The following is an 18,475-nucleotide window of genomic DNA, read 5'->3' on the forward strand; positions in this document are numbered from 1 at the left end:
CCTCAGCATCAGAATCCTCATAAGGGGGTAAAGAATATCCTAGGTCTGAGGATGAATCTAAAGAGATGGACACCTGGTTGGATGAGTCATAGACTGCATCCTGTCTAAGCCTTATCAGGAGTGGGATGGGACCACCTGATCAGAGTGATTAGGTCTTCGGCCATTTTGAGCATTTGTTTCTTAGGCATGGAGGCCTGTGCTGGAGAATGCTGTATTTGTTTCTTTGATTTTAAAGCTGGTTTAGACTTAGCAGAGGGTTTAATGCTTAACTGAGTAGGTCTGAAAACACCCTCTGAAACTGCGGGCAGCTCAGCTACTCCGGATCCCTCTGAAGGGTTAGTTTCGGTAGGCTGAATAACTTATGCATCTGAAGGCCCAGCCGTCTCCACATGGGAGTCAGAGGCGGCCTGTGGTTCTACAGAAGCAGTCGTCAGGGGCTGCGAAGGCACCTCACTGAAAACCAGAGAACCGGCAACTGGTCTAGAAGAGGCTTCATCGTCAGTTTTTGGCCTCGGATGCCTATCCTTGTCTTTGTGCTTATGTATTCCAGTCGTCGGAAGTTCCGACGGCATGGTATAATTGAATTTTCTACCAAAATAATGTTGGGGAAAATCAAACCGACGTTTAATAGTGTGTTTGTTAAACCTAGCACAAAACCGACAACCAGTGATGTCGTGGACTGAGCCTAGGCATGGGATACAAAAAGAATGGAAATCCTTATGAGGTATTTGCTTCCCACAAGAAATACAGTTATTAACTTTTACTGACATCGGTCTGAGGCAAGAAAAAGTTTCCCCAATGGGGTACTTAGCTTTGTAGAAGACTTTGGTTCTGGATTTGGAATGAAAATCTCAGGAGATGGCCGACCAGCACTTGCGAACTGCTTTTGCTTCGGGCACCGTGCGGCAATAAAGACTGGAGAAAATGGCATCGGCTGCATCTTATATACCCCTGTCGCACTGACGTCAGGTAGGAGACGACAGCGACTGATGCCGGACCAAGACTTTGGAACTCAGGCCAACTGGGGAACCGCCTGAAGGCAGGATGACCCAAGTGTAATGACTGCAGCAGTGTAACACGATGAACATCTAGGCATCAACCCCTATATCACTAGGTGGATTGCAGACTGGCTCACAGAGAGAACACATGGTGTGAAATTAGCAGACTCCAAGTCAGACTGCCGACCAGTCACTAGTGGAGTCCCACAGAGATCGGTCCTGGGTACACTCCTGTTCAGGCCAACTCAAAGGAACTCTGGCTGACCAAGTTTGCAGATGACTACAAGCTGGGAGCCATTATTATCTCCCCAAGTGATGCAGACATCCTACAGAAAGGTCTCACTGAGACCAATGACAGGTGTCAAAACCATGGCTTTAAGCTTAATGCCAAAAAATGCATCATCATCCCCTTTGGGAAATCAGTTCCCACTAATTACCACATTGATGGGAGCCCACTGAACACTGAAGGCGTTATAAGAGATCTGGGGATGCAGGCTGACAGTAACCTCTCCTTCGACCACCACATTGCCACTGTGGTCAGAAAGTCCTTCTATGTGGCACATCTCATTACTAAGGGTTTTGTATCCAGGAAGAAAGAGGTCATCATCTCTCTCTACTCTTCCCTCATTAGACCAATCATTGAGTATAATGCCCCATTTGGCATGTACCTCACTAGACACCTGCAACAGCTGGAGAGGCCACAGAAGTACCTCATGAAGAGGATCCTAGGCATTAAACACATGTCCTACATGGACAGACCCAAAAGACTCCAGCTATTCTCTGTCTCATATCGCCTACATTGAGGCGATCTCTGCTTGACTTACAAAGCCATGTCTGACCCAGCTCTGTTAGAAATGCTACATCTAAAGAAATCCCAATCCCATCGCACCACGTGCCCCAGAGACCTCAACCTCATTACCACAATCAACAGAACATGCTGGAGGGACAGGTTCCTCATGCAGAGACTGTCCATGCACTGGAATAGACTTCCCATACATCAAGCAGACCACCTCGCTGTCCCTCTTCAACAGAAATCTTGATGAGTAGATGGGTAAATAGAAAGTTCACCCCGGGGATCAATCCAGTGACTCTACTTAATAGAGGCATTGGGAACTAACGTCAGGGCACTTTTATGGGGCTAGGCTTGTAAAGGCTCCAGGGCCATTAGCCTAGTACACACCTACGAACCTATGAACTTCTAAGACTGCACTATAGTGGGGAAAAGGGCAGAAGGGAAGTGTGGCCCAACTAGATGCTTTCCTGTTTGGTGAATTGAACATTCGCTGAATGAACATTCAATGTTTAGCCGTTTGATGGAAATGTTATTCAACAGTTAAACATAGACCTGGGTCTGGGTTCCTTGGAGGGCAAGAGGGCCTGTAAAGTCAGAATTGTGAATTTTAAATTTTTAAAATTCTGTTTTACTTTGAAAGTCTAGAATGGGTCTCCAGGATCAATCTTTTCTTTGGGCAAGAAACAGCCTGGAGTAAGACTATTCAGTTTCCTGGACAGAGGCCACATGTTCTTTGGTTCATTTGCTAACATGTCTACTTAAACAGGGGCAACTATAATGTCCTGGCCTTTTAGGACAGATGAAAATCATCTTTTTGCTGGTTTACATGCAGAACGAATTGTACGCCCCTGGAGACAATCTGTAAGACCCACTGGTCTATAGTTACATTTGACAAATTCTGTTAAGAGGAAACCAGCCATCTACCTACTTTGGGACAATGAGGGAGGGGATGGGGTAGAGGACCATGGTAGGATTTTTGTGGGGGGGTGGCAGGTACCTTCACAGTTGCAGCATAATGGGGGCCCTCAAAACCTCCCTTTGTCATTCTGCTGTCATTTCCTCTTTTGTATGTCTTTTTTACTTTTTGGCTTGTTGCCTTTACCCTGCCTCAGGTAGTGACACTTTTTATAGAGGTAATTTCTGTTGTACTTGTGAATAGAATAGTGAAATATGGTTTTGACTGACTCAATAATCTTTTCTTTGTCCTCCAGCCTTTTGAACACATTACAATAATGTTATAAGAATAGGATCCCAAAGAACATCTACTTATTCGAGAGGCCATTAAAGAATTTTCACTTTCACATTCTCAGCAACTAAGCCTCCAGCTAAGAATATCTTCTTATGACAGATCCTCTATCAGCAGCCCTGAATGCTGTCTGCATCTACAGCACCATACCCACATTTAATGGCATGCTTTTCCAATTGTAAGCAAAGCTGGCCTTGGCTGATCAGAGATGTCTTCATGTTTTTTTTCTTCATTCCCACATTAGCGACCTGGATTTTCTTAAGGATATGCCTCAGATACTTCAGAATGTGAGTCTGACAGTTCTGCAGCCGTGGCTTCTATGAACACGAAGTGTAAACTTTTTTTTCTAAATCAAGTCAAGCGATTTGCTTTCCCTGCCATTTATAAGAGTATTGCATTTTGGAGCCAACCCATCTACCTTAGTAGTTTCTATGGACTCTGTATCAAAATCTCCAATAGGGTTCCTATACAGAAATTTGTGATAAATTCTGTACCCTGAAAAAAGAGACAGGTCTCAGATGCTAGGGTTTGATGCTGTTTCAACGACATCCAATAGAGTTTCCATGGACGGATAGAACAGCCAATGACTTTAAAGGCCCAAGAGGTGGACATATCTCTTCTGGGAAGCGGTGGCCTCTTGATACTCCCACTTGAAGTGTTATGTTTTAAACAGTATTCCCAACTAATATGTTCTCTGTCAGAAAGTCATATGCTACAGTGTTATTTCTGTCGGAGTCATAATCCAGAGAGATAGAAAGCTGTGACCTGTGACCTGTAGTACAGTTCGTCCCGCTCATTCTCAGAACCAGAAGAGTCAGACCATCTTACTGGACAGTCTTCAACTCTAGATAAAGATGGCTTTTCAGAATTTTTCTGCAGGCTACACAAGAACTGAAAGAAACCCTGATCCAACTTAGTCCAGTCCTGGAAGGGAGTCTGACCTGAGGCTATGGGCAAAAAAAATAAATCAGAAGGCAGCTGTTTAGCTATGGCAAGTGCCTTGGTCTCAGGTGCCGTGGGATCTAGTGGCATCAGGCAGCTGTCAGGAGTTTTGTGAACCCAAGGGATACACTGTTGGGCTATGATTTGTAAGTGGGGATGCTGCTCTTTCCATCCTTAATAATTACAAAATGCTGCAAAACAGGTGTCTGAGCTGTTGGGCCAAGTTTTCTGTCCAATGTGAGATGATAATGGATGCAGATAGGGCAGCCTCCAAAGGAAACAGCATACACAGGATCATACAGAAACAAAAAATCCTTCCACCAAACATCCTTACCTGTTCATTTGAACAGAAAAAACAACAGACAAAGCACGAAAAACCTTAAAAAGCAGTAGTCTATAAATACTTTATAGGTAAATTGCACAAGTTAGATGAATACAACAGAAGGCACACTGGAATGTTTTAGCAAAACATGTCAGAATGACATATGGCAAGGAATTTACCATGTTGACTAGACCGCTGAAATAAGTGCTTGTGGAAAGGACCTCTGCTGCTATTTGAATCACTAAACAGTACTGCAGAATCAACACACTTGGAGGATTTCATGTTATGTCTCCCTATGAGCATTGCTTTTCCAACTCCTACTGAAAGACTCTTGTAGCCCTTCTGCTGGGCATATTTCACAAACTTCTTTACATTCATCCTGATTTCCCTAGACCTGCACCAGTAAGGGCTGCTAGATTCCTGTAGGTCTACAAGTAAAGTGTATCATCTGATTAGAAGTGTGATCGGTGTACTCAGCTTTAACTGACACTGTTTTCATTCTGCGATTCCTTACTTTTGTAAATGCTGTTTTCCCCCAACCTTAACTGAAACTTTATATGAAAACTACAGCAGTTTGATGTAATGTATACAATGATTACATGACATAAGCAAACAGCCTACAGGATACCTTATTTGTGACCTTATAATGCCTATAGTTACAATGTGCTTCTCATTGCATTCAGAGCCATCAAAAAACACATCTCTACAGTACTAGAACACCAGCTGCTACTACTGTACTCAAGAAAAGGATTTTAGAAGCCTTCTCAATGACATTTACTATAATACAGTTATGGGAGGGTACCGTTTAGAAGTGTTTCTCATTTTCAAGGTTATCCAATTTGGGAATGGCCTAAGGAATGCTTTGTCCACTGTGATAACGCTGTGCATTTTGGGTATTCAGCTGATTCAAATGTATTCCAGATGCACAGCAGACTTTAGAAAGTTATCATGCATGTAAGAGAAATTCTAGGTACCGAGTACAAAACTTTAGAATCATTGACTTTGCCTACTGAAATGTGAGCAACAGCCGAGCTCAGCAGCTTTGTGATCAGATCACCATTATATAGCAGTACAGAAACACCCAAAGCCCAACACAGATACAGCAGTTACTTGAAAATGTATGACGCAAATGTCATTTCAAGAAATATGGACACTGTAACTTCCATACCACAACTTTGCAATATGCTTTGCAAACACTCCAAACTTGAAAACTCCTATTAAACTTAATGGGGCTATGAAGTCCAAACACATATCTTTCTCGGATACAGCTATGAAAACACCATTAAAATGGTGAAACTCATTAGTAAAAACTGCTAGATTCTTTGGAACACAGCAGGGTTTACAGCTCTATGACAAAAGTATTTTTTTCCTGAATCTTCAGCAGGTAATGAGAAACATTTGCTTTGACACAGACACTTCAAATAACTTTCATTTACAAAACTAGGTGTTATTTACCAGCAAAATATCTTTCTTGCGATGCTTTCCGGGCCTGCCTTGTAACATTTCTGGGATACTTTGTACATCACTATGTACTTTTTTTTAATGAGATCCTGCTTCAGTATCTGGAAAATGATGATAAAACACATTTTGTTTTGCTTAGTGGGCAATATAACTTCTGCTTTAAAATGACAATTTCCAGTATGTAGCCCAAGCAAACTGCTGGTCTCCAACTCACTATATTTCAATTATAAAACAATACACATCTCTTGATTACGTCTGTTTTACTCTTAAATTATAGCACATCTTACAACTGGCACCTACTGCTTCCTGTTCTGACATGCTCTTTATAGTACCCAAGGAGGGCACCTCACTGTTACACTGCTGATATGTTACAGTGCCATAACAGCACAAATCCTGGAAAACACACTGACTGCTCAGTTACAGAATGAACAGTGTTTCTTACCACACTGTCATTGTACATGCTGTGGGCACTAAGTACAGTGGTACACGTTTCTACTCACCTGTACTACAAGTTCTCACAACACCTGAACTGTAAAAAATATTACAGTATACTGTCTTACTGTAACATTGGCCAGTGTTACTTTTGCTAGAGTACTTGACTTTTTTTTTTTATCTCACCGTTTTATTTTACCTACTTTTTCTGCCAGTACAGCTGCCTGCCATCAGGCCTTTCCCTAGATGATCTGCTCCACCCTTCCCAAAACATATCTAATTTGTCCCCTCAGCCAAATGCCCGGTCTCCAACTGTAGAGAATGGGGAAATCCCTAGTGCGAGCAGCTGGTGGGGAGCTGCAGAAAGGAGATCAGAGTGTTCTGCAGCAATGTTATCCCAAGAGCCAAAGGGGACTGTTTTGTACCCTAGCCACTGTCTGACCAATCTTCCTACATGCAATTTATATTCCTATGCCTCTGGACTAGTAAATTTGTTCTCTACCAGTCATAGGTAGTCCTTTACCTAAAACCTGACCCTTCACAGGAAAGAACTGGAAAATTGATTCTCCTAGCTATCCCACACAGGCTGACTTCTCAGGGAATGGAGCTCACTAACCAAACTCAAATCATTCGAGCTGTAGTCAGGGCTCTCCCTTTACACCATGGAGTCGACTTGTACTTCTGTACTCTAAGTACCTGCAGAACAGGGTTCAATCCCTGCGTTTACATGCCAGACAATATGTTGACGTACTTGCCAGGAAAACTGTACCTAGTGTACTGTAGCAGTGATTAAACGTTACATACAAGGTGTAGTGACAATGTCCATTTTGTTTAGATTTCCAGGATAACAGTATGTACATCTATTATTACTGTGTTGTATCAAGATTCCAATAAGAGACATGCTGCTACAGTACAAAACTCTGCACAGTTGCTATAAAACCGCATTGAAAGGAACAAATATGTAAATAACACTATGATATCTGGGAAGCACATGGGAAGGGAGCTTTGTTTAACAAAAATATTACTTTACAAGCACAAATGAGTTATTTGCTGTTGTGTGAATTTCAAAAATATTAACAGGTTGAAAAATAAGGTAATAGTTATGTTAGGGCCACCATTCTTTCACCACTCCTTGCAATACAACTCAAAACCTCTACAGTTTTTATATCCCAGCTCTCCAGGTAAAAGTTACTAGCGCCTGTCATAAAAGAATACTGCATTAAAATGCTGGTTTTGTAACACCATATTCACTCATTATTCAGTTCAGTCACCTTGCTCTCCCTTCATTTGTGCATTCGGTATGACTTATATTAGCAATGTCATGGTCATAGTGCATAACTGATGAACTTAGCAAGCACATGTGTGCACATATGTGTGTGTGTGTGTGTGTGTGTGTGTGTGTGTGTGTGTGTGTGTGTGTGTGTGTGTGTGTGTGTGTGTGTGTGTGTGTGTGTTATAACACCAATGTCATGCTGTAGAGATGGCTATATACTTGTGACAAAATAGGTACAGTGCATTGGAAGATAGGGTCTGGAGGTGGCAAATAAAGTGGGAGGATTGTGATTAGATAAGTGTTGAATGGGTGATACTACAGTGATCTTAACCAAAAGGCTGAGAAGTGACATCGCTAATGCTCTACTTCTGTACTTATCAACATTAAATACCTTTGTGGTTCATGGCTAGGTTGAAAAAGGCCCTTGTGGTCGGGTAGCATTGTAAACGCCTTTGAGCCTATGAACCTATAAGGTGGTTAACCAAGTAACTCTGTCTATTGGAAAACAACATTTGTTTTGTTTGTTTAATATGACATACTGTTTATCTTACAATGTATATGTCTGCAGTCTTACAAAGTAACAAAGGTACAGTAACACTTTTTTTGTAAAAATTTAAAGTTTGCAATGCTATGTTGATGAAAAATTCAGTTTAAACTATGTGTATTATCTTGATTTCTGTATATGTGTCCTGACATAACAATGCACACTTCACTGTCTTACTCATTCATAATTGTTCCTGTTACGCCCTGTATAAAAAAATGCATTTTCAAAATGCTTCTCTTTCATAAATACAACACACATTTTGGGAAAGAAGCAGAAAATTATAATGGAAATGAAATACCTGTACTACTTTTCAAGCCATTAACTAGCCCTTTTCCTGGAGTACCTTGACTACTTTTTGAAATTTCATCTTTCTCCTCTGTGCGAGATGGTGTCGTTTGTGGAGTTCTAGGTTTAGGATGTTTCTCTACTGAATCTTTATCCTTCTTTTTAACAGAGGAGGTCTTTGGTGATCGATCTGCTGCATTAACTACCTGTTTTACAGGTGTTGGAGAGCGTTTTCCCTTTGTGTCTAGCTTCCGTGCAGGAGAACCAGACTTAGGTTTGCTCAGGGGCTTTCTTGTTCCTTTGGTTTTGTCCTTTGAATCCTTTTTCAATGTCTTTTCAGCTTTGCTGATGTGCTGGTCATTAAGCAGTACCTCAGGGTCAACCATGCAAACATCTGGATGGGGAGGGTGTGGGCGGGGGTCAAGCATTGGAGCAGGAGGAGGATCGTGTGCAAGACGTGAAACTGCATGATGGGAACTTCCAGAGGCTTTGTCTACTGGCAAGAAATCTGCCTCTTCATCAGAGTCCATGGCAGCATCAGCTGTGATAGATGGACACTCTTCAGTTTCTGGTGGAACATCTGAATCAGACTGGGAAGGCAATGATTCACTAACAGATGTTGGAGGAGTTTCCTCAACAGTGGTGGGATGAGCATGTCCACCACTGGTGTAGTGAGACCTTCTTTTTACAGAAGGCTGGCCTTCATCCTGAGAGCGGTCACTGTCTTCTGAAAGTTCATGTGGGCTTGGGTTGATAAATGATGGTGAGAGTTCTCCTTTTCTATATTTATAATCACATGATGAGAACTTCTGTCCATAATCACCAGTGGCACCTAAACAGACATCTATCTCATGAGAAGCATCACCATGATCACTTGAATCAACTCCCTTCTGAGTGTCAGGGAAGAAAGGCTGAAGTGTCTGGTCAGACAGGGACAGTGGTCGTGACAGTTTTTCTGTTTCCTTTTCTGCACTGTCTACAGGTGTTGCAAAATGGCATTCTGATGATATGCTGCTGTCCTTGGCACCTGCTGTAACAAATACCTCTTTATCTGTGTACTGTGTTGTCTGCATTGTTAATGGAGATGCATTTACTTCTGTGGGCCCATTAGCAGTAGATTCCACCAGATTATCGTGATGAGGTGATACAGAAGATACACGATCTAGTGAAAATAGCTCTTCTTTTTCTACCATAGTACAAGGAGGCCTCTGTTCTTCTTTTGTGTCAGATTTTTCCTCTTTCATTTCAGTATCTCTCTCTGAGCAAGGTTTTCTATGGCATTCTACCCTACAGGGTAATGTATTGTCATCCATATCACACAGATATGTGGATGTTTGGTCACCAGAAGAGGAGGAGTTATCTATTTCACTGGAGTAAGGCTTTGCATCAGCTGGAATCAGTGGAGATACATCAAACAGACTTCTGGTTGTAGGCTCTAGTACAGTGCCTGCCACTCCTGTTGTGAATGTTGAGGACATCTGTGAATAAAACCCCTCAGCTACTGTTTGACCTACAAGCAAAGATGCTTCATCTGATCTACCTGCTCCAGAAGCATCTTGATGCTCCTTTTGTAAGATCATCTCAGCTTTTCCTTCTCCTGTTGAAGGAGGAGGGAACACTTTTTCTTCTTCAAATGGACTTAGAGGAGAAAAGCAAGTAAGAGATGATTCCACACAATGAGTCTTTTGCGAAAACTCTAAATATTCATGCTTGGCACCAATGTCGGCAAATGGTACTGCATCTGGAGCAAAATCCCGCTGCTCTGTGAATGATGAATACTCAAATATGGCTGCAGAATAAGATGCGTCTGGCTGAGCAACAGGCACATGCTTCATTCCTTCAATGTGCTCTTCAGTGGTAGAATGAATTAAATAAGAAGGGTCACATTTTTCAACTCTAAGGTGATCTAAGGCTTCCTCCTTTTCATCTTTGATGCCAGAGAAATGTTCATAATCCTTCTGAACATTATACTCTTTTCCTGTTACCTCTGTTTCTTTTTCTGAATGCTTATCTTCAAGTCTGTGTGACATACCTGCCTCTGATTTGACTCCAGTGATGCATTTTGTGAAAAAGTCCTCTTTATCTTGACTACCAATTATCTCATCTCTGTCATTCTCTTTAACTTCAGCATAGTCAGTAGTGATAGTACTTGATTTCATAACTATGTCACACACTTTTTCCACATCTGTCATTGGGATAAATGATGCTGTGGTTTTGGAATAATTCAGTGGCTCATCTTTCTGATCAAAAGCCTCATAAACTGGGGAAGGTGTTGAAATTGAATCATTTGGAGACATCTGTGCATACAGTTCATGTGCAGTAAATGGATCTTTCTCTACTGAACAAGCTTCGTATTTGGTTTCTTTTTCTGACTTTTCGGTAGCACCCTTTTCTAACTCTGTGTCAAATGGAATTTTCTCTTGTAGCTCTGTTTTTTCATCATAAATCCAGATGTTTGTGTCTGGTCCCTTTGACATTACAGATGTGCAATCCTGCTTCAATGAAACCATGTTATCATCTGAGCATACCTCAGAGTATAAAATTGGGCTCAATGGGCTACTTTCGTCTCTGGGGTGGGTGAAAAATGTAGAATCTTTGTCATGTTTCGGTAAAACATGGCCAAGTGATTGTGAACTATCAGTAATGTAGGTGTCTTTCTCTTTAAGAGTGCTCTCTGTTACTGCATGCTCTACAGAAGTATGTAGCAGTCCATCTTCTCCAACAGCAGAATGCTTGCCATGAATACTAGTGTATTCAAATACTGCAGACTCGGCCTTACTCTCAGGGAAACAAGGAGATGACAGTTCTTTCTCAGTGATAGTCTCAAGGGTTGATTTTTCTTCTTTTGTTGGGGAATGGTATTTGGATTCCATTTGCTCTAGATCTGTATAAGTTATTCTTTCCTTCTGCAATTGCTTCTCTGTTCCTTGAAAATCACGGTCCAGTTTATCTTCTTCAGGGCTATCTAATTTCCAGGAGTCTTTTTCCTTCATTGGTAAGGACTGAAGAGAGCTGGTTAAAGTAGGCCCCCGACCATATATCTCTGCATAGTTAAATGTTTTATCATCTGGATAAGGGGTGGGCTCTCTTTCTTCATGTTCAAATTCAGTCTGTCTTCCTTCATCAGTTAAGTGATGTGTTTCTTTACTATGGCTATACAGGTCTAAAGGGCTTGGCTCTAGTATCTTGTAGATCATTGGCTGATACTCTACTTTCTTGAATGAGTACTTGGATTCTTCTGATTCTGCCATGGATTTCTGTTTTGCATCAGTGGGATACATATATTCATTTGATTTTGTGGTGAAGTCATCTGCTGGTACCTCAGCATACTCAAGACTGCTTTTCACAGATACGTGCTCACTTTCAGAGCAAGACAAATCAGAAGGTGACCTACTGGACATAACTTCTTTTACAGCACAAAGATCAATATCCTCTTTGAATAGTTTCTCTTCAGGTAAATATTTAGATTCAGCTGATAAAGGTTCCATTGCCAATACTTCTGCTTGTGAGGGAGGTGTCTTCTTGTCTTTTTCTTCAACAATTTCCTTTGAATATACTAAATCAGAATATTTGCAAACTGCTGATGATGCAGGCAGGCCTTCATTATCTATACGGTGGGCATAATCAGCAGAACTTTCAGTGTCATACACAAGTTCAGACTTTGAACTCAGTTTCTCAAGTTCTGTAATAAAGTGCACTGGCTGTTTAAATTCCTCAGACTCCCCGACTTCCACACAAGATGGTTCAATAGACTGGGAGTCAAAACCAGTATGACGCCTTTCAGGCAACTGGTCAGAATAGCGCTTCAAATGAAGATCTTCACCAGTTTCTTTAATTAGGCTGTCCACTTCCTTTGGATCCTCAGATTTACTGACGCCAGCTGCAGATGAACTTAACTTAGGATGTATGTCTTCAATCCTTTCAGGAGAGATGTCATGAAAATCAGAACTAGGCACATCATCTGAATGTGTATATGCTGTACTTTCTTCTTCTCGGTCACTTATTGGTTCAGAGTCTATATACTTTCCTTCATCTGAAAAAGGTAAAGTCTGCATTACAGGAGTCTCGGTTTCAAACTTTGGTAAAGAAATTTCGTGAGAGGGCACACTAGCAGGCAGTGCTGTAAGTATTTCTTTTACGTGATCATCTAATAATTTAGATTCAATGCCTTTGCTTTCTATAACTGAATCAGGCATCATCTTAGATATTGTGTCCAATTCATGCTTCTCTAGGGAGCCCTTATAGCTGGAGGGAACCTCAGAAGATACATTCTTTATACTATCCATTGTTAAATCAGTATCTGATTTAATATTTACAAAAGACATTTCTTCTGCAGATGATGGACCTTTTAGACTTGAAGCAGTGGATATCTCTGTTTTTCCTGGTGCACTTTTAGGGTAATCCAAATCTGAAATGAATTCTGAAATATCTGTCTCACCTTTCACTGCCAATGTATCCTGTACCTCATGTACTTCAGACTTACTGTCCTCAAAACGTGATGCCAATTTAGGGCGCATGTCAATCTCATGCTCTAATTGTGAGATTTCATCTGACTGAGGGTGGGGTGGCACCTTTAAAGATGCATTTTTTGCATTTTCTTTTATTAGGTCATCTTCCTGCTTATGCTCCAAAGAGTCAACTTTATCTACAAATGATGGAAATAAAGAACTGGCTGCTTCAAGCATTACAGCAGAGCTGTCATGAACTTCTGTACTACAAGGAAACTCTGAGCCCTTACTTGCTTCCCACGGTAATTCTTCAGCAGTTATCAATGAGATTTTTTCTTCTATTTCTGTCTTTAGTTTAGTGCAAATGGTCTCTTCTTTGGGTAGTGCTACTTCCTCAGTATACCATTCACTGGGCATTTTTTCTTCATTCATCAATTTTTCTTGAAAGATGATAAATTCAGTCTTTGAAGCACACTTTTCTTTCTCTACAGCAATTTCCTTAGGAACATCAGTTTCACTATGCAGATCACCTTCTTTTCTGGAAAGCATAGTTGTGTCCTCATGAAAGGATTCTTCATCTAAGAAACCCCCCTCACGCTCTTCTATATATTTACGTCTTCCTTCTTTAATTTCTTTCTCTTTTTCATCTTCAGAAAACCTTAATTTCTTCTCTGGTAGTTCTTTTTCACAAATGTCTTTATCCATTTCAGAGAAAAGATGCTCCTTTTGTGTTTTATGTTCTTCGGAATAGAAGTCACTTTCACCTGCTGTCATTACTCCTTTCATGAGCTGTACCTCCTGAGAAGTGGCCTTTGTTTCCTGTTGACAGAGATCTTTACTCAGTGTTACTTCCTCCTCAATAAAAGACTCTTTTTCCAGAATCAAATCTTCCTTGTTAAGTGATGCTGGTTCTTTTATCAGAACTACATCATCAACTTGACAAGTAGGAGAATGATCCTTGCCAGTATCTGGTACAAACTCAGCTTTGGTGTATGTAAGATCTGTGTAAGCAATTTCTGTTTCATGGTCATGGACAAATCCCTCCTTAACATAGTTAGCATCCATTACTGATTCTGTCTCCTTAGGTGCATCTCTGAAAACTGGTTCTTTAGTATCCATTACTAAATCCATTTCCTTGAGTACATCTCTGAAAACTGTTTCTTTAGTATCCATTACTGATTCTGTCTCCTTTGGTAAACCTCTCAAAACTGGCTCTTTAGTATCCATTACTGATTCTGTTTCCTTGGGTAAATCTTTCAAAACTGGCTCTTCAGTATCCATTACTGATTCTGTTTCCTTGGGTAAATCTTTCAAAACTGGTTCTTTAGTATCCATTACTGATTCTGTCTCTTTGGGTAAATCTCTCAAAACTGGTTCTTTAGTATCCATTACTGATTCTGTTTCCTTGGGTAAATCTTTCAAAACTGGTTCTTTAGTATCCATTGCTGACTCTGTCTCCTTGGGTAAATCTCTTAAAACTGATTCTTTAGTATCCATTACTGATTCTGTCTCCTTGGGCAAATCTCTCAAAACTGGTTCTTTAGTATCCATTACTGATTCTGTCCCCTTGGGTAAATCTCTTAAAACTGGTTCTTTAGTATCCACTACTGATGCTGTTTCCTTGGGTAAATCTCTCAAAATGAGTTCTTTTGCATCTATCACTGGCTGTGTCTCCTTGGGTAAATCTCTCAAAACTGGTTCTTTTGTATCTATCACTGATTCTGTCTCCTTGGGTAAATCTCTCAAAATGATTTCTTTTGTATCTATCAGTGGTTCTGACTCCTTGGGTAAATCTCTCAAAACTGGTTCTTTTGTATCCATTACTGATTCTGTCTCCTTTGGTGCATCTCTTGTAACTGGTTCTTTCACAGAATCAACTTTGCAAGGTATTTCATCAAAAGAAGAAAATGGTTTTCTTTCGAGTAGCTCAGATTTTTCATATAGTTCAGATTCCAAAACTGGTTCTTGTTTAGTAATAGATAATGACTGCACTTCAAGATTTATATCTTGTGATTCTAACATGTCCTCCACTGCTACTACTGATTTTTCAACTTCCCCAGTTAGATCTAGTTTAGGTTTTTCATCTGCAGGTGACTGATGAAAAGGTGTATGCCCAGCACTAGTGGTACCTGAATGTGTAGACGATTCTAGTTTAACTGTGCTGTCATCTGGGCTTAAACATCTCTCTTTCTCTTCTATAAAATTTGGCTCTAACATACACAACTTAACTTCTTCTGTAGGTAGTCGTAAAATGCTATCCTCCTCCTTGTTTTTAAATATTTCCTGAGACGTCTGATCAGAATGAGCTTCTTGTTCTGGGAAAAGTAAAATACCTCCAGATCCTACAAACTTCTGAGGCATCTCAACATTTGGTGTCTGATCTTCTTCCTCCTCGTCTTCTTCCTCCTCCTCTTCCTCCACATGCTGGTCCTTCTTGGTCTCAGCTTTGCTTTCACCCTCTGCCATCAACTGGAAGTCATCACATGGGGGAGACTTAAAACATTTATCTTCTTCTAATGAAGATGTTGGTGATATTGTGCCCGCTGAAGGAAGATAGTCCCTACCTTGAGTTATCTCAGTTCGGGATGAAGCCAAGCTATTCACAGTATCTAGTATTAAAGAGCTTCTGCCTGTTTCTTCAGTCTGTGGGGCTGTGACAGATGCTACTGACTGGTCTTCTGCTACAGAAGTTGCAAAAGATGAAAGTTTGTCACACTCAGTAATGGATGTTGCAGATGAAATATGCTCCTCTTCTGCCAGTGGTGCAGCAACAATATTTGTAGAGTAAATGACAATTCCAGGCTCCTGGCCTACACTACTCTTCAAAGCCATTTCAGCCTTAATTTCCTTCATGCCATGAATAGCATCAAATGATTCAGTATGATCTGGCACTGAGATATCATATGCACCAACATCATATCTGAGATGAGGAATTCTTTCTTCCTGCTCCTCATGTATTTCTTCATCAGATATAGTCTGTTCAGTCTCAGAATAGCCAGGAATAGTTTCATCCTGTATATATGAAATGTGTTCTGCTGTAGTAGCATCCTGTGTCATATGTTGTTCCTCCCTCATTGCAACAACTTCACTCTCATGAAGTTGAATAGGTAATTCCTCTTTTTCTTCCTTGGGTTTACAAACAACTTCTTCAATCTCTATCCTGTGTCTTTCACACACTTCTAAGTTCTTTTCATCATTTTTTTCTTTCTCCACTTGTTCTTTATCCTTTGTATATTGCTCTTCAGTTTCTTCCACTTCTGCCTTCTCTATTACCTCTTCTCTTGTTTCTACTTCCTCTCCTCTTTCCATTTCCTCAATGTACCTTTCACACTTCTCCATTTCCTCTTCCTCATACTTTTTATCCGTCTGTTCAGATTCCAGCTGATCATGCAGTTTTTCACCTTGCTGTATGCCATACTCTATGTCTTCATGTTCTGCTACATGATGGGCAGGATGCATCTCCTCCTGAGCTACCTCTCTGGGCTCCTCTTTCACAGTTTCATCAACTTCCTCTTGTGCACCTTGTTTTTCTCTCTTCTTTAAGTCATAATGTTCTTCCATAGTAGTGACTTCTTTTTCAAAGTTCTCATTAAACTCATCTGTTTTCATCATGCAAAGTACTTGTTGTTCAGAAACATTTGTGCCAGGGACTCCTTCAATACGAGATACAACAGGAATATCAGAGTCTGAAATCACTTGACTTATTACATCTCTTTCTAGGGTGCTTTGTACAACTATCCCTTCAACAGGCTCTTTTTCAATGGCTTCAGGCTTCTCAATTTCATTTGGGAAAGCAACTTCCTGTGGATGTTCTGTTGTTGTTTCTTTCTCTTCCTTTAATTCTTCAAAGTCTTTAGTAAGATCCTCAGGAGATGATACAATGGATCTGTTATCTGCCACATCAATTTGTTCTGCAGCAGTCTGAGTGCGTTCCAGTTCAACTTCCACTGGTTGTTTCATTTCTGGCTGAATTTCTTTTTCAGGTTTATGCTTTGCTGTTTTTACTTTGCTTGGTACCTTTGCCTTGTGGAGTGTTTTTCTTACTTCTGGTGTGAATGGTTTTAAATCAGACTTAGAAATTTTCTTTACATCTGGTTTAAATTCTTTCTTCTTTTCTTCCTTTTTGGACTCTTTTTTCTCTTCCTTTTTTATTTCTTCTTTCTTGATGTCTTTCTTTTCCTTTTTAATTTCTTTCTTTTCTTTTTTCTCTTCCATTTTAAAAACTTTCTCTTTTGTAGGCTTTTTAATCATTTTCTCTTTCAATGTTTTTTTCTTTTCCACTTTTATAACTTCTGCTTCTTGTTTGGGTTTTTCTGTTTTTACAGTTTTTTCTGCTATTTTTTCTATAGGTTCTTTCACTTTCTTTTCTTCTTTCTTTTCAAGTTTATCCTTGATTGGTTCTAATTTAACTTCCTTACTAATCTCTTCATGTGCTTCTTCCTTTTTTACTGGTTTAGTCATCTGGGGCTTTGGAGATGATTTCAGGCTTTCTTTACTGTCAGTTCTCTGTCTTATTTTTGTCTGTTTCAAAACTGGTGGTGGAACACCTGCGGCAATGTCTTTCTGTGTAGCCACTGGATATCTAAGAAAGTCTAAATGTTTTAGCTTTTCAAGTCCTTCTAAAATTTTATTCTGTGGAGCATTTCCAGGAAATAAAACCCGCACAATCTTTTCTGTTGGGCTAGCAGGAAGCCATACCACTAAAGCTGTAATAGATGTCAAATAAGGAACAGAAATTTCAGCTTCTTTTCCATTGGGCAAAATTATGCCAGTTTTTGCTTTGCTGTTTCCAGCCCATTTCTGCATCAAAAACTGCATTTCCTTGCTGTCCTTGACTGGATTGAGAACATACATGTCCAACCTACCGACACCCATCTTGTGAAATAACGTAAGTGGTTCAATAGTGTTACTGACCACCCTGTAGAGTGGTTCTGACTTGACGTTTAGCTTATTTAAATAGTGAAGTGCTAAACAAGCTTCTTCAATACTTTTCTTCACTTTCATGTTAGATTCAGGCATCTTCAGCTTCTCTGGGACATTAAAGAAAACAACTCCAAGCTCTGGAGAAATCAAGTTCTTCATCCAGTCACTGTAACTGGTTGAACTCTGGGACTGTTCTTCATCTTGTTCAGCTAATTTTCGTTGAAGCAAGCCATTTATGCCAGGTAGATTGTCAGCTCCTATGTGGGTAAGGAGGATGGAGTCAATCCTATCCAAATGCCGTACAAGTTTCCAAAAGCATGACTTCCTGTCTGAGCCACCATCAACTAGAATGTTAAATCCATTAACTGCAAAAAGAGCAGAGTCTCCTCTTCCACCAGGAAATATATAGCAGCATGGTTTAGAAAGTTTTAAAAAACCACCAGATGTTGGTGGTTCCAGAAGGTCAAAAGGAGATGGAATATCCACTGTTTCAGAGACATATTCGGTGAACTCCGAGATCCCATCCATTTCTGGAAGTACAGGATCAGGGTTCAGTTTAACGTCAAAATCTTGGAAACTATATTGTCCTATTCTGCTCCAGTCTCCTTCTCCAAAGCAGGAAACTGTAAGGAATATCTTGTGTCCTGGGACAGTGTTGCTTAAGTGCTGAACAATCTGAAAGAAAACAGAAATAATCACTAATTTTTCATTCTCTTGTCACATTGCTATACATGTCTGGAAAATACACAATAATCACTTTCACATAAGCATAGGCAATGTGTTTTGTGTTTAGAAATCAGTTTCTTCA

General features: G+C 40.3%; 1 protein-coding gene across 1 annotated transcript in view; it reads right to left on the reverse strand.

Annotated features, from left to right (window-relative positions):
• The window catches only part of MAP1A (microtubule associated protein 1A), a 1,667,185-nt gene that overhangs the window by 198,200 nt on the left and 1,450,510 nt on the right, over positions 1 to 18,475 (reverse strand). The window contains exon 5 of the mRNA XM_044077731.1: positions 8,310 to 18,342. Coding sequence (XP_043933666.1) covers positions 8,310 to 18,342 — 10,033 coding nt within the window. The remainder of the gene's footprint in view (positions 1 to 8,309; positions 18,343 to 18,475) is intronic.

Source organism: Protopterus annectens, chromosome 7.part0 (genome assembly GCF_019279795.1).
Source record: "Protopterus annectens isolate FY-2018-M chromosome 7.part0, PAN1.0, whole genome shotgun sequence".
Taxonomy (NCBI): domain Eukaryota; kingdom Metazoa; phylum Chordata; order Ceratodontiformes; family Protopteridae; genus Protopterus; species Protopterus annectens.